At 43.1% G+C, this 15,772-nt stretch overlaps 1 protein-coding gene across 3 annotated transcripts; it reads right to left on the bottom strand.

Annotated features, from left to right (window-relative positions):
* Positions 1-102: 102 nt before the first annotated feature.
* On the bottom strand, positions 103-15,357 carry LOC121586324 (histone-lysine N-methyltransferase SETDB1-B). 3 transcript variants are annotated; one of them, XM_041902931.2, is made up of 20 exons: positions 15,058-15,357; positions 13,770-14,027; positions 9,946-10,109; positions 9,774-9,832; positions 9,147-9,654; positions 8,822-9,001; positions 8,345-8,546; positions 7,947-8,020; positions 7,455-7,645; positions 7,145-7,262; positions 6,776-6,935; positions 6,075-6,288; positions 5,300-5,652; positions 4,710-4,826; positions 4,316-4,485; positions 1,698-1,826; positions 1,195-1,476; positions 749-918; positions 530-618; positions 103-328 (listed from the first exon to the last, which is right to left on the bottom strand). In XM_041902931.2, the coding sequence occupies exons 2-20, from the start codon at positions 13,952-13,954 to the stop codon at positions 214-216; spliced, it is 3,480 nt and encodes a 1,159-aa protein (XP_041758865.1). In that variant the 5' UTR covers positions 13,955-14,027; positions 15,058-15,357; the 3' UTR covers positions 103-213. The 3 variants fall into 3 exon arrangements, with proteins under 3 accessions (XP_041758865.1, XP_041758864.1, XP_041758866.1); XM_041902930.1 differs by lacking the exon at positions 15,058-15,357 and adding an exon at positions 14,744-15,051; XM_041902932.2 differs by lacking the exon at positions 15,058-15,357 and adding an exon at positions 14,328-14,713.
* Positions 15,358-15,772: the final 415 nt, after the last annotated feature.

Below are 15,772 nucleotides of genomic sequence, written 5' to 3'. Positions count from 1 at the left end.
AAGAATGCTATAAAAGGACATTTCAATACTTCTGAATTAATTTATTAAAGCACAATTTAAGAATTGTAATATGAACAAAAAAAAAACTCAGGCAGTGCATGATTAAAATACAAAAACGTTAAATGTTTTTATTGAAAAATGGTTAAGACTATCTATTACAGCATATTCATAAATTGACTGCAGCGGTGAAGCTGGAAGATGTAGTATGGGCTTTCATAACTTTTCCCTGCACTCTGGATCACAGCGACAATTAAGGACTCTTGATGACCTTTTCACACCAAGCTCACATTTATAATCCCACGCCAGCTCTGTACCAGCTCTGATGCGCCTGAAAAATACAGAGACAATATGATGAATATACAGAAGTGCATATTATAATGCACATGCTTTAGTCCACCTGGGCATGGGCATTTATTATAGAGCCAAAGGCATGAGCAGAACACATTAATCCTGGCTTGGACTCTCAAAATACCAACTATTAGCACAAGCGATAGATAATATCCCATAAGTCATAACAGAAGGTCATTACTTGTTGGCAAAGAAGGCCACCCAGGGGAATCGAAGGTCATGTGTGTCCACAAAAACATTCTGCGCAAACAGGTTTGGGTGGCAGCTATGCTGTAGAGAGAAAAACAGGATAAGATATTGAGTTGGCGAATCTCTGATAAGTATGGATATAGGCAAAATCATACAATCAGGGCATACGATCGAACACGATCCCCTCTGATTATTTCTCCTCATGACTCACATTGAGGTAGCGACCCACATTCCCCTCCAGCTTTGCATCGATGACGTAGCATGACTCCTCGCCATCAAAGAAACGCCTAGTGGCATTTGAGGCCTCCTTGTCATTTCCCGCTGCTGTACCATCCTGCTGGTCAGAAGGTTTGGCATCAGAGCCCGATTTCTTCGCTGGGTCTATGAGAGAAGTGTCATTTGATTAGTCTGGGAACCAAAGTCCTATAACTTATTTTTTTTAAATCCAGAAACAAAAGTGGAGAATTCATAAACACGTTTCTGTCTATATTTTTGTCTGTGCTTTACTTTCCTCTACCTTCCAACAGTATTTTGAGAGACCAACATTTATCAAACCAAATAAGAATGAATGCTCTACTAAACCTCAGTAAGCTTTTTCGTTTCCCTCCATGTTTGTTTTTCTCTCATTATACTTTTGTGTATACTGTTTCCTCTTACCCTCCTGTAGTATTTTGGCATGCCTGCGGGTGATGTAGCTCCTCTCCATAGAGGAGACTTTGTGCCTGAAGTCATCATCAGAGCCACCATCATCTTCACTGACATCGTAATCCTTGTCCTCATAATTGTCCTCATAGTCACTGGGTTCTTCTTCATCATACGAGTTCTTCTTTATACGTAGATGCTCTTTATCGTGGTTTCCCTCCTCTTCCTCATCATCACCTCCATCACAGTGATCATCATGTTCACTGTTGTCTTCTTCTATGGGTTCTTCTTCTGAACCTGATGGAGAACAGAGGCCGCAACATTACAGAGATGGTCAGTTCTGTTGTTTCTCCTTGCACTCCCTGCTCTCTGTGTCTCCACTGGGTATGTGCATTTACAATTCATGAATCGACATGGAAACCCAGTGTATCTTTTTCACATTAATATAAACATAATACACAGATAGGGTAGATCTGATGCTACGGCTGCAGGTGAGGCCAGGCTCTGCGTGTCTGTACCTGACTCATTGTCGGAGTAGCGGACCTCACTCTCGTAACCCTCCTTGCTCTCAGCTCCCTCTATGTGGTTCAGGTTGACCACGTACATGTTGCCCTCTGTGCTCAAACTCTTCTTGTTCATGATTATCCCTAAGGGGAGAGACGGCAAAGGAAAAATTTGTGAGCATTGTGTGCAGTATAACAGGAAGAATGACATTGCAATAGTAGAGGGAGAGAAGAAGAAAAGGGTAACATTACTAGAGGGATTGAGCACTAAAAGGATATATACATAGGGCTGTCCCCGACAAAAAAAAAATCTTGGTCGACCAAGAGTAGTCTGTTCTTTGGACCAATCGATTGGTAGACATTTTTAAATGTGTATTTAAATCAAATCAACTATATGCACTGAGCTTGTCTGACGCTTTTGGCAAACTGTTTGATGAAATAATTTAGACACACAAATGACTAGAGGGAGTCCGACCGCAATTGATTTGATTGTGCCGCCTGGCTCAGACTTGCTGCACTGTAAAAAATTAAATAGGAAGACAGCGAGTGTCTGTGACTAGCACCGGCTGTCACTCTCTCCTCCCTGCTGCAGCGACCACCACAGAACATCAAAGTGTTTATCGCACTGTCCGATAATTAAACATAATTACAGCCATTTCTGACTGAAAAGTTGTGTTACCGAAATCCCTAATTTGATTAGGAAAAACATTCCCTATTCCCTCAACCCTTGCTCTCTTTACATGACACATGTATGCATCGCATGCACGTGACCAAAGACCTATTAGCACGGGACTAGTATTACTAGAATGTCCGTTATTCCAGAAGACGATTTGGACGGGATTAGTTTTTTTCCAAACTGACCCCAGTAATTATTTCTGTTTTCCCAATAAATGGACAGTTATGAAGGAAACCTGGAGGTTTTTATTCTAGGCATGAAGATACAGTATTTCAACATGTCCAGGTGATAGGGCCACACTGATAACTCGAGCTTGGTTCCCAAGTTTCTAAACCATACCAAACCATATTTCCTTTAGTGTCGCCATAATATTTGAATTGAAGAAGTGTGATCATAATCATTAGGATAATTTAACGATCTGCAGTATGTCCTAAATGCCCCCCAGCCTTCAGATGTGAGCACTTGAGATGCGTTTTAAGGCTATGGATGAGAAAGTGAACTTATCATTTCCAAACGTTTAGGTCAGTTGTATGCTGCTGCTTTGCGATCTATTAACAGCAAGGGTTGCATTAAATAGGGTCAATATTTTTTTACTGATGCATTTGGCAATATTCAATTTATATGCACAAAACATATAAACAAAAGTGTTCACTGAAAGTTGATAGGCTACATGTAGGCCATTCATATATAGCTTATGCGCAGCACTTAGTTCAACTTATCGAATCAGTTATTGTTTTTGTTTTCTAAACAGGATGCGCTCTTAGGCCTACAGCTCGATGGTGGTTATACAAGGCTGCTATACTAAGCCTACTAATGATAATGACATTATTTATTATTATAATAATAATAATATTAGTAATAATAACAGCAATAAAAAGGAGATCAAGAAAAAGGAGCGTTATTATTATTATAAATATCACGGAATCAGTAGGCTATTAAACAAACACTCAAACAGGCAACAGAAGCAGGATCTGTCTTTATTTTGTAGATATATTTATGATTTATAAAGCCAGGCACATTTAACAGTTAGGTTAACAGTATAGACCTAATTAAGTTGCGGTTTCCTCTCCTCACTTTTCTTAGACAATAAGGCATGGGCTGTTTTCTCATCTCATTCTGCTGCTGCCTTGTTCTCAACACCAATATGCTGGATAACGTTGCTATTATAAAGACGCCAATTCAACAGCGCACTAATGTCTTTCAGGACCGTGGACAGCGACTTCTATCCAATGAGGGAGAAAGCGCATTTGTTATAAAATAATATTATTTTTTATTAGTATTGCACCATTGTTCTTACGTAATATAACCATATACAATTTCAGTAGCACATCTTAGACTGATGGACTGTGCCATCCCCACAGCCTCCACAATGGATCAGTCCACTCAGACAGGCCCCAATCAGACCGGTGTCTTGTACGCCATGACATATATATTTTTTTGCTACTGCTCGACTAAAGAAATCTCAGTCGACCAACAGCCTATCGACCAAACAATCGTCCAGTCGACTAAAAGGGGTCAGCCCTACTATTGATTCTAGAACTAACTAAGGTAGGGTTTCCTCTCTCCTCACTTTTCTTACACAATTAAGGCAAGGGCTGTTTCTCGTCTCCTAACTCTGCTGCTGCCTCCGCCGCATTGTTCTCAACACCAATATGCTGGTTAAATTTGCCATTATGCACATAGCAACATGGTCTAGGAAAATACGGCAATTCAACAGCGCACTGATGCGTTTCAGAACCACGGACAGCGACCGCTATCCAGCGTGGGAGAAAGCGCATTTTTGCTACTGCTCGACTAAAGAAATCTCGGTTGACCAACAGCCTATCGACCACACAATCGACCAGACGACTAAAATGGGGTCAGCCCTAGTATGTAATCAACAGAAGTCATACTTAACAGCAGATTGTCTGTCTGTGTTGGGTTAAATTAGGTTAGATTGGGTTCCTAATTCACTCACCAGTGTAGGTGCAGATGAAGGTGCCCTTGGCAATGTCATCCAGGCAGCGGATTCCCCAGCTCTTCCCCACGGTCATGAAGAGCTGTAGCCGCAGCTGAAGGCCGTGCTGCACCACCCGGTTAGAGCACACCCGTGGGTCACAGCGGCACAGTGCGTTGCACTCATATATACTGCAGACAGAGGGAGGTGGTTGATATAGATATTATTATTATTATAATAATAATAATAATAATAATAAGGGCTTTTCAGACATTGCTCTCAAAGCATGTCACAGATAACAAATGCAGAGAAAGAGCTGAGAGAAAGGAGAAAACTGAGACCAACAGTCAAATGGATACTGCGACTGATGGATAATTGACAAGATGGAAATGAAGAGATACATTGACAGCCTCACCCTGTGGAGAGGCGTTTCTCCAGCCTCTTGTGTGTGTAGCCAGCGTTAACGTCCTCAGGGCCCGCTGGCAACAGGGCTGTGGCCTGGACGGTCAGCTGGTGACAGGAGCATGCCGACCTACATCAACACAATATACATGTCCATAAATACATATGTCAAAACAACCTCCACATACCCTATATACCCCTGAATATATTTGGATTAAGACATCACCATTGGGTGAATGGATATAGATGAGCTGTAATTTGACCTGGAATATTTGAGATGTGCCACATTAGGGAATTACACCCCTCTTCAGCTACTACCTTTACATTACAGAAATCAAGGAGTATCAAAAACATGGCACCATGACACACCAGGGGTTAAAGCAACAACAACAAAAATCCCATGACTGAAACTTAAGTCGATCTCAAATCGATTGTCTGCGGGGCCAAGTTAACCTCCCCTTTCATATAAAAAAGTCATGACCATCATGCTCTTAGGGAAAGAGGATTATTTTGTACATGTATTAAACTGCTAGTCCAGTCCTTTCAAACATTTTACGGAAATATGTCGCAGTGATGGAGAACTTTAACCCCTGGGGGACACACCTGTCCCTGCAGCCGTCGGTGCAGTCGCAGCCCATCAGAAAGTCAGAGCTGGTGTTGAGGGAGACCCCACTGGCTGCCACGCGCTGCTTGTTGTAGATCACAGAGGGTGGCCGGATGTTGTTAAGCTCGTTGATGCAGGACAGCGGCTGGTTCTCTCTGCCCAGCGTCAGGTCTGGGATGTTGATCTTGTAGGGCCGGGGCTGGTGGGTGGTGGTCACAGACACAAAGGGGTCCAGGCAGAACATGTCCAGGAAGAGGAAGTCACAGCGGGTCTGTTGAAGGTAGTCCTGCACCGCAGTCATGTTGCTCAGGCTGAGGCCACACGGAGACCGGTAGAAGATGTGGAAATACGTCTGAGAGACAGAGGGCCAGAGGAGGAGGAAGGAGGTGAGAAAACATAAAGAGAGAGCATAACCATACCAGAGTTTTGAATAACTACAAGAAGTATGAACCTTGGATGACAACAGAATGATCCATTCTTTTCCATCTGTTACAATGGAAATGTGTCAATTGCTCTGCTCCCAATTCTCCAGTTAAGAAGAGCACAGTGTCAGGCACGTCACAGCCCCCCTGGAGCGGAGTCATCAATATAGGTAATGGCAGAGTTCTGTATCATGAAGTATAATGTTCCAAACAGTCCAATCAGCTAGGTGCTCACCTTGTTACAGACCTAGGATCAGCTTCACCTCCCCCAATCATAACCTTAACCATTAGAGGGGAAAATGCTAAACTAACCCAAGATCAGCATCTAGGGGCAACTTCACCCTACACACACCTTGTTATTGACCCGGCGGCGGCCCTTCATGCGGCGGAACTCACAGAGCAGGGGGACGAGCAGCGGGTTGCGTCCACGGTGCTTGGCCTCCACCTTTGACCTGATGCAGTTCAGGCAGGCCGGGCAGCAACGGTGGGGGGTGAAGGTGACCGAACCTTTAGCTGTGATGACAGACGACTCCTTGTCGGTTGTACGATCCTGGCCGTAGGGCCTCCTGACGTGATCAGGGAGAAGACGACATGGGTTTGAGGGAGAAAGAACGAGGGAGGAAAGGTTGCCTTTCTGAAACAAGGATCCAAAGGTCAAATAAGGGGTACTTATATTGGCCCTGTGTGTAACCTGTACAAGCGTGTGGTGTGAAATGGAAATGTGATTTTTGCATATCCCACTCCCCTTAAGACCCCCTCGGAGAGTGCACAGCCAGGGATCAGCCATTATTGACGGCGACCCTGGGGCAATTAGAGTTAAGTGCCTTGCTCAAGGGCAGATCAACAGATTTTTCACCTAGTCGGCTCGGGGATTAGAACTAGCAACCTTTTGGTTACTGGCCCAACGCTCTAACCGCTAGGCTACCCGCCGCCCTAATAAAATTGAATTTAAAAAATGTATGCAGGAAATACATATTCATGACATTCGTGCAAGACGCACTTTTGAAAAGAGTACAGCAACAGTATAAACACACAGACATAAATTCTACTCACCCTAAGGGTGCTGACTGTTTACCAGCAGCTGGTTGGCCCTGGCTGACATTGTTGGAAGTGACTTGCGCTGGTATAACTGTTGACGAGGGGCTGACGTGAGGTTTGTTGGCAGCGGCCGTGCTAGTCTGGTGGATAGTAGTAGTATTCGAAACTGCTCCCCCTGGGTGATGGACAAAGAGTGTGCTCGCTAAATAAACACATTGTCCACTTTATAAATCCAAGTACAGGAATGACAAAGTACTGTACACACCATGGAAGGAAACAGATGACTGACATAGATGCTCATTCATTCAGACAAACACAAGGCTGTAGATGTGTTCATATTTATCCACAGGACACAGAGTAACAAGGAGATAGACAGACACTTACCAGTGCTGGGCCGTGTCATTGCTGGTTTATCCTTTGCCTCCTCAACACGTTTCTTCATGTTGGCCATATGCTCCAGACGCAAAGAGCCTCGGTACACCCATTCCTTATGTTCGTCATCCTGAGAACAACACACAGACACACTTTACCACACAGTGAGACATACAGGAAAAAAGGCTTGGCATTATGTGTTTCATTGAAGAATTTGACTTTAGTTAGGTAAGCATAACCAGAATACCAAGCACAATATACTGCAAATCCATCACTATCAATTTAATTAATGTTTACAGATTAAGCAGTTGTAGCTTCTCACCTTGAAGACAACACACAACAAGCTGCAGTCGATCTGCTCTACTTCCGTCCTCCTCTGGATCCCCTCAAACTCCACGTTGATGGGCTGGCCTGGTCTGTACTGGGCCATGGGCGGGTTGGGATACACCTTGATGTAATCCTTGATGAACTCCCTGTTGGCCTCATCCTCTATGTCCTCCCACACCTCTGGCACTGAAGTCGATAGAGACAGGAGGCTTAGCTTGTGTGTGTCTGTGTTTTTCTACAAGAATCTCACCAACACCTACATTGCAGATTAAACTTGTTGCATGACAACGCCCGAGTATGAGTTTTGCTGCCCGTACAAGCCAATGAATTGCTTTTGTATATCTTGTGGCACAGGTGGATTCACCAACTACAAGGGAACAGCTGGATCTGAATAAAACATCCTACATTTGGCAGGAGGAACAAACAAGATTGAGCCAAGAAGTATTGAGTAAATGTAAGAGAGAAAAAAAGGTCTGACTGTTCTTACGTGGTCTGCAAACAATGTGAAGATCCGGCAAGCCAACATAGGAAGGTGTGCCGTCATCAAAAAAGACCAGGAACCTGAAACACAAGGAGTTGCGCCACAGAGCTTTACTAAGACATCGATGGATCATTTCAGCATAATGTTTACATATAATATCATCCAACCACACATACACATAATACTATCACTAACACAAAGGGCTGTTATGCTGTCTGTTCTACCTGATAATTGCACACACCTGGTGTCAAGTCTAAATCAGTCTCTGATTAGAGGGGAACAATGAAAAAATGCAGAAGAACTGGCTTCGAGGTGAGACCGGCAGTTATTTGCATGACAATCACCGGCTGACAAAATGTAATGACCGCCACAGCCCTACTCACACACACACTTTACTCTCATACCTCATGCGGTTCTTTCGGTTGGGGAGCTCAGCCAGAATGCCAGAGTAGAACCAGGACTGGTCGGCGTCTTTGAACTTGGCCACCACACGCACACCCACGTACAGCCGCTCCAGCGAAGCAGTGTGGTCAAAGGCTATGTGGTGTCCTGACAGCATGCTCCTCCCCTTCTCGCTAAAGTCCACCTTATACCTGCTTCCATTCTCTGTGGAGCATCAACGGTTGAGATATAGAGAGCATGGAGAAAACTAAGAATTCCGTAAAGGACATTTACTGATATAAAAGCAAAGATTTAGGAATAGATTTTAAGTGACTGTTGAGATAAGAAAAGACAATGTCTTTATTATCCCCATGGGGACATTCTGTTTGCGGCTCTGTGCATACATTAAAACACATCAAGCATAGACAACGGACATATCTACACCATTACAAACAAATACAATGAGAATATAAATAATCAGTGGTTGTGTGTGTTCTTACCTGTTGGTTTGATTTCTGTAATCTTGCCTGGGTGCCAGGTCTTGGTCCTCCTCCTGGCCAGGACCATCATGTCAGTCTTGATCTCCTCCTCTGTGAGGCCAGGGGGTGGCTGAGTGGCAGGGTTGGGTGCATGGGTCGGAGCCTGTGACACGCTGGTCACCACAAACGGAGTGGACGTTTCTGTCAGAGAGCGAGAAGACCACCATGAGCACTAAAGATTGTCATTGAAGATATCATTGACAACAAGTTGCATGCAATTTAGAGAAGATCAATAACACAAAACAAGGTCAGACATTTGAAATCCAACATGCAAAGCATAAGTCACCTTTTCTGGCCTCTTGTGGTTTTGATGGGGCATTGGAACCACTTTTGCTGGCCTCTTGTGGTTTGGCAGCAGATTTCTCACTCTTGCCGGGCTCTTGTGATTTTGGTGGGGAAGCTGTGCCACCTTTGCTTGAGTTCTGCTGTTTCGTCAATGCAGAGGAGTCACCTGCTCTGGGCTTTGTAGGGGCAAGAGGCGAGTCTTTCCTGTAGGACACAACTTGATGCTTGGTTCGGGCAGATTCTCTTCTCTTCCCTTCACCTTTTCTCCGCCGTCCACGTTTGCTGGACTCGGGACGTTTTGTTGAGATCTTTTTTGATTTTGACGGAGTATACTCATCACCACTGTCTTCTTGTGGACTTGGTGGTTCAGAATCTGATTGAGCAAGGGGAGTTGCTGGAGTATCACTAGAGTTTGAGGCTTCATTTGGGGCAACAGTTACAGTCACAAAAGGGTTGGTCACAGCTGGAGAGGATGGCATGCTCTCCATGTAATCTGCCATGTCATTGTACTAAGGAAGAATGAGAGAAAAGCATGTCAGGAGCATGGCTGAGACCACACACCTAGAAGTGTGTGTGTGTGTGTTTGTGTGTGCGCACGTGCATTTGCATCCTATCTGGCTGTTCTCACATTTTCTGTGTCACTGTCTGTAGCTGGGACTCCTTCAGGAGCAGATTCGGAAGCAGCAACTGAGAAAAAGATCGAAAGGAGATTAATTAAAGAATAAAGCATAACTGATTGGGATTGAGGGTCACATCCCCTCTGTGTTCCCATTGAAACAACATTTCCCTCAATCCCTTACCACTGTCTGTGGCCATGGTGTTGTCGTTTCTGTCCGCATCCCCATCATCGATCTCGATGACGCTTTGCTGGCCCACTCCTTCATCTTCAGAGTCTGTGTCTCTGTACTCCATGCCCAGTTTGCTGTACAGATCCTTCATAACGGTCTCACACTCCACCACAGACCTGTGGAGAAACAGTCAAGGTAGAGACCCCGAAGGTAACAAACCTGTTTCGCCCCCCTGGAAGTTTCTTCCCCACGTTCTGTGCATATATTTCTTTACCTCTATGCACACATTTTTATGGTAACCCTGCCTTCACATCTCACTCAATCATGAATTATAACTCTTAAAGTTTTACTGGTGAAAGTCCCACGCAGCATCTGCATGCCAACTATTTGATCTCAAAACAGTTATGGGAATATGCAGTTACATCTTCTTGAGTTATGTACTGTTGTTTTGAAGTAGTTTTGTTTTGAATTATGTACAGTGAGCTAATTTTAGAGCAGATGGTTTTAACAAACTGTAGCATACCTGTGTTGTTTCAATCAAAGCACATATTTTGCCTAGCACTGTTGAGTTTTGTCCGCATGAGAGAAAAATGTGACCAATCACACAATCATCCTAAAATCTCATAAGAAATTAGGTTGTGTTTTTTGTCTTACAGTAACGTTATACTATGCTATTATAGTCGGTTCTGTTATGTAGAATCTATCATTATGTGATCTTGCAGACATTGATTTAGCTTTGTTAAACTTCATTAAACAAAGATTCGTCAGAGTAGCCTGTTCTCTGGACAGCAGAACGAGTAGAGCAGAGACTGTGCATAAAGTACAGAATCCTACACAGAAGCTTCGGATCTTTAGCTATCGGGAAGAGGCTTCCGAAGAATTCGGAACTGCAGCCTTCGGAATGTCAACAGTCAAATCAGTGCACAACAAATCCACAGCCACGAGTCCAAAAGCACTGCTGCAGACCCAACAGTCTCACATGTATATGCTGCAGTGGAGGCTCCTCAGGAGGAAAGGGAGGATCATCCTACTCAGTACATTTCTGAAAAATGAAGTGAAATATTTAAAAAAAAGTTATCCTTTTTAGATAAAACTATATTAAATATATTAACGTCACCAAATACGCTACAGCTAACTAGCACTGCAGTGCATAAAATGTGGTGAATAGTTGACTAAGAGAGAAAGCCAATAGTTTAACAGGTTTTAACAAATGAATTTCTTAAGAAATTAAAGAGAAGCAGCAGCGAGAGAGCTAGCTATATTTCATATTTTCTCACTTTCACTTACTAGCTAATGCAGCTAGCTAATTCAGCCTACTCAAACACCTGATTCAAACAGAGAGGAATGCTATTTATGTTGGCTAGCTGGCTATCCAATGTAAGGCTATCCAACACTGAAACGCTTCCAAGTCAAGGTAAGCTTTCGGTTGTATTCATTTATTGCCACCGGGGCCCCCAGGGTAACTGCTACACTGTACTGAGTGACTGTAGCGGGTTTACTAACGCTTTCGTTCTAGTAGCTATGTTGACTATGACATTAGCTAATATGGTGAAAACGATGTGTAGCTGTTAGCGCTTATGGTATGAAGGTTTGGCTTGGACATTTTTTTTCTGCCTGGTCACAGACAGCTGTTGTGTTGTGCACTGAAGTCCAAAAGATGAGAGGAGGAGACTGCGTAGATGCGAGAAGGAATTGTACAACGAGCTGTTGGGGGAAAATGGTTATGTTACAGTCTAATGCTATGTAAATGCTTGAGTTGAATGGTACTACGTCACTGGTAATTTTCCACAGCTGTCCAGTACCCTCTTCACACACTGCACAAAGGAGTGATCTGTTACTGGCTCCTAAAGGCCCAGCCAGGCTGAATTCTTGTTCCATCTGTTAAGACTCTAAAGACCTTATCACTCCCCTTTCTTAGACCCATAAGCTGTGAGAACTGGTTAGAACCTGTTCTTGTTTGTACAATGTTTTAAGAAAGTGGATCCAAGTACCCCTTATCTCTCATGTAAGCTTGCCTCCCCCTTGGAGGGGTAAGCAGCTCTTTGTGTAGATGAAGTATATAAATGAAAGTGTGATTCTGTATACTTTTGAGTTCCTCTCCGGTTTATCCGGAGAGTGATCTTACATTTTCTTACATTTTCCCTGCAATTGCTTGAATAAATTATTATTGGTGATAAATAGGTTCTGACCGATTACTGTAATGAGTTTTCCTCAACAGAGCAAAGTAATGATGCAGTTTGTATGTGGCTGCTTTGAAAGTGAACCGTGTGTGCGGGTGATCAGGGGTGTACTCATTAGGGGTGTGCCAATCGTCATACTCATTCAGTTTTATCACAGTTGGTACTCGTAATTGGATCTACTCGTGATCGGAAAACCCGGAAGTGCGCTTTAAATGCCGGTAAAGCCTATACCTCAAGTGCGCTATCACTCAGAGCGCATCGTTATGTTCCTTCACACACATTGTTCAAAGGTAAACAACCCTGGCAGATAAAATGCACATCAGGCTATTAACATACTTAGTCCTATTCAATTATCAATGAAATAGGCTAATACATACCCTAATGCATGGCTGTCTACTACTGCCTGTATTTATTCCAGACACAGATTTAGAGGAAGCTAGGCTAATTCGCTTGCCCCGTATATCGTTTCACTTTCGAGAGGAGGAAAACTTCTCTCCTGACACTAATGCCACAACATTTGTACTATCAAAATAAACTATCTACATTTGTAATTTTGATCTGTCGCTCTGTAAACATGCCCGGGCGAGAAGAAATAATAGCAACCATGGGCTTGGATCACAACATAATGACAGACGTTGTTAGCAATGGAATAATTATACAGAGACAAAGTAGGCCTACTAAACAATGCCAAGTAGACAGACAAAAACAACCATATCGCCTCAGCAAAGTCGATACAAAATAGGTATATTGAACAACAATGACTAGCTACGGATTCTAATTCATACATGATGTTTGGAGAAGGGGACACTTGTGCCATGAGACTATTGACTGTGAGTGACTTAAAGTGAGTGAATTATTCTGATCACTGATAATTACGACACCGTTACAATACATGTTTTGTCAGAGTACATTTACATTTTAGTCATTTAGCAGACGCTCTTATCCAGAGCGACTTACAGGAGCAAGTAGGGTTAAGTGCCTTGCTCAAGGGCACATCGACAGATTTTTCACCTAGTCGCTCGGGGATTAGAACCAGTGACCTTTCGGTTACTGGCACAACGCTCTTAACCACTAAGCTACCTGCCGCCACTTGAGTACTCTGCACACCCCTTGTTTTCATTCTGCCGATTTTCGGAACAAAACGGGGATAAACCTACCTGAATATTGTCAATAGAAACTCTTGTTTGCAACGTTTGGACTAATGATTACATCCTAGATCAGCTAGATGTAGGCAAGAGTGTGCAAGGCGGTACTGAATTTGTCAATGTCTGTCGCCTTGATTACTCCAATTTGTCTCTCTCTCTGACCTGTTATAAACTTTCATTCGTAGCTAGGTTGTGGCAACCTCATGATGGGTATAGGGAAAATTCTAGTATCATGTAGTAGCCTAAACCTATCGATGTTACATTGAGCTGGGTCAATGGAATATGAATGACAGTCATCCAATAAGCTGCAATAAAAATAAGATGCAAGCATTGCAGACCAAAAAACAACACTTACAGGCTGATCCCAGATCTGTTTGTGCTCTTGCCAACGCCACTGCTCACGGTCAAGCCAAACATTTCTATTTGGCATGAGAAAGTGACAAGAAGTCAACATGACAGCAGATCTAGGACCAGGCTAAACACTTAGGCCAACAGGCTGAAAAACACTTACTCGCAGGCGGTGTTGAAAAGGCTGCGGGTGCAGAGGGCCTGCTTCTCCTTCCGCTGCACTAGGTTCTGCATCTGGGCCAGCTGGGTCCTCCTGAGTTTCACCAAGTTTTGATTCTCCACCTCCTCCTGTATCCAGCCCTGAAGCTCCCCCACGGTCATCTCCATTTCATCATCCCCACTGTCCATGACTTGGGAGACTGTGAAAGCTTCCTTCTAATGGGTGCTCTCAGGTTTTCAGCAGTAGGTCTGTGCTCTGGTCCTGTTGACAAAACATGACAATATCCATCCGTTTTTCTAAGAGCTCATAGCATAGCCTGCAGTTAAATGTTGTTTTCGTTATTTGTTTAGATATTTAAATTGACTGAGTAATGTAAACATTGAGCCATTTGATTGAACAACAGATCATCAATGGCATGTGCCCAACAAATCAACACATTTGGCCCGTGAAATGTTACAGTTGCTGATAAAACAAGACAAACACAACGCCTTTCATTAGTTCAAAGAGGTATCAAGCGTAAGCTTAAAAGAACATGCAGCTATAAACGAATGATTATTTTACTGTAATGGAAAAGGTCCAAACTGTCCAACGACGGCGAAGAAAGTGTATGTTATGAGGTAGCAAGCTGACGTTATCGTAGTCTGATTAAACAGGCTGTAATAAACAATTATTTGTAAACCAATTAACGTGAATTGTGTATTAAAGCCTGATTAATCAGACTAACGTTAGCGTATCTAATGCGACCGGTAGTAACGTTAGCTAGCTAGCTTAGCAAAGTTAAACTCAACTCGATATTTAGCTAACGTTAGTAGCTATTTACTATGCTAGCTAATCCAAATCAAATGTCTTACGGGTAGCTAATCCAAATGTTTTACGGGTAACTATGTAAACTTGTATAGCTAGCTACATGCTAACTATGGCTGAATACTCTTTCTTCGGTTAACCAAATTGTTTTCCAAAAACCTTTATGTTCTCACCTGAAGCTTCCCGCAAAAAAAACATTCACTGTCCACTTCCGCGAACGACGTTAACTCAGTCAGCTAGCTAAATGAACGTTAGCTTTAGCCAGTCAGCTAGCTAAATTAGCTTTAGCAACCAAGGCAAGGGGGAGGGTATATCGCCGGCTGTTCCGTTTCGCCTATTTTTTTCAACATGCTGCGGTTCTTAAACCTTTGTGTTTTTAACGCAGGCAGTGTATAGATCGTGTATAGGTAGTGTGTCCTATTTCCCATGCATATTCTCTGGTCGAAATAAAAGCACCAGACGTGCAGGCTGACTAACTATTACTAACCCCACCGCCGTGATGAATTAGAAGACGCTTGCAAACATGGCAGTGGGTGGTAACGTTACCCCCTTGTGTTCTCCTTCGATGGATAGATGTGTGCACTGCAGACAGTGTATAATACCTAGCTAGTAGCTACAGCAAAAATCTACTGTAATATATTTGGTTGAATGTATCTAGTTAATAATGTTGCCCATAATGTTTGTAAAATTATATATTGATGTCATATCCTCATTAGGCGTTCTTCTTTGCTCCACGTTGTGATGTGAGAAGTGGTCACTCCATACATGAAGGTTCCTCAAGTGTCTGGGAAGATACAAAGAGGAAGAGCGAGGCCCAACTCAACGGAAAATCTGTCTCCATCCAGCAGGTGGCGTTCTTTCGTTGTTTCGCCCACCAAGCAAGGTGTTTTTGTATGGAGGTCAATGAAAGTGTCAAATTTGGCTAATTTTTAAAAAAATGAATGGCTTATTTTCTACGTGGTGTTTATTTGATCGAATAGAAGTTTCATAATGCTTAATTTGTTTGAGTGTACTGATATAAGTAGGACACGTGACATCCCGGCAACTTTGAGAATAAGCTATTTATATCGGATGTGCCTTGCGATGGCTATGCATATTCATGGTATGAGGCTAGTAGCATAGCGTCCCTCACCATTGAATACAGGTGGTTGACGTCAACAACCCTCATCGAATATTCAAAAAAAGATTACAACAATGAGATG

Source organism: Coregonus clupeaformis, chromosome 17 (genome assembly GCF_020615455.1).
Source record: "Coregonus clupeaformis isolate EN_2021a chromosome 17, ASM2061545v1, whole genome shotgun sequence".
Lineage (NCBI taxonomy): Eukaryota > Metazoa > Chordata > Actinopteri > Salmoniformes > Salmonidae > Coregonus > Coregonus clupeaformis.
The sequence above is the reverse complement of the archived record's forward strand: the minus strand, read 5'-3'. Positions and strand labels throughout refer to the sequence as shown.

Bases quoted from the DNA above. Each gene is read 5' to 3' on its own strand.
- LOC121586324 (XM_041902931.2), bottom strand. From the start codon at position 13,954: ATGGACAGTGGGGATGATGAAATGGAGATGACCGTGGGGGAGCTTCAG. The intron at 9,833-9,945 runs GTAAGGGATTGA...TCTTTTTCTCAG, and splicing joins CACCATGGCCACAGACAGTG to TTGCTGCTTCCGAATCTGCT. The intron at 4,827-5,299 runs GTGTGTCCCCCA...GTGTTGATGTAG, and splicing joins ACCGACGGCTGCAGGGACAG to GTCGGCATGCTCCTGTCACC.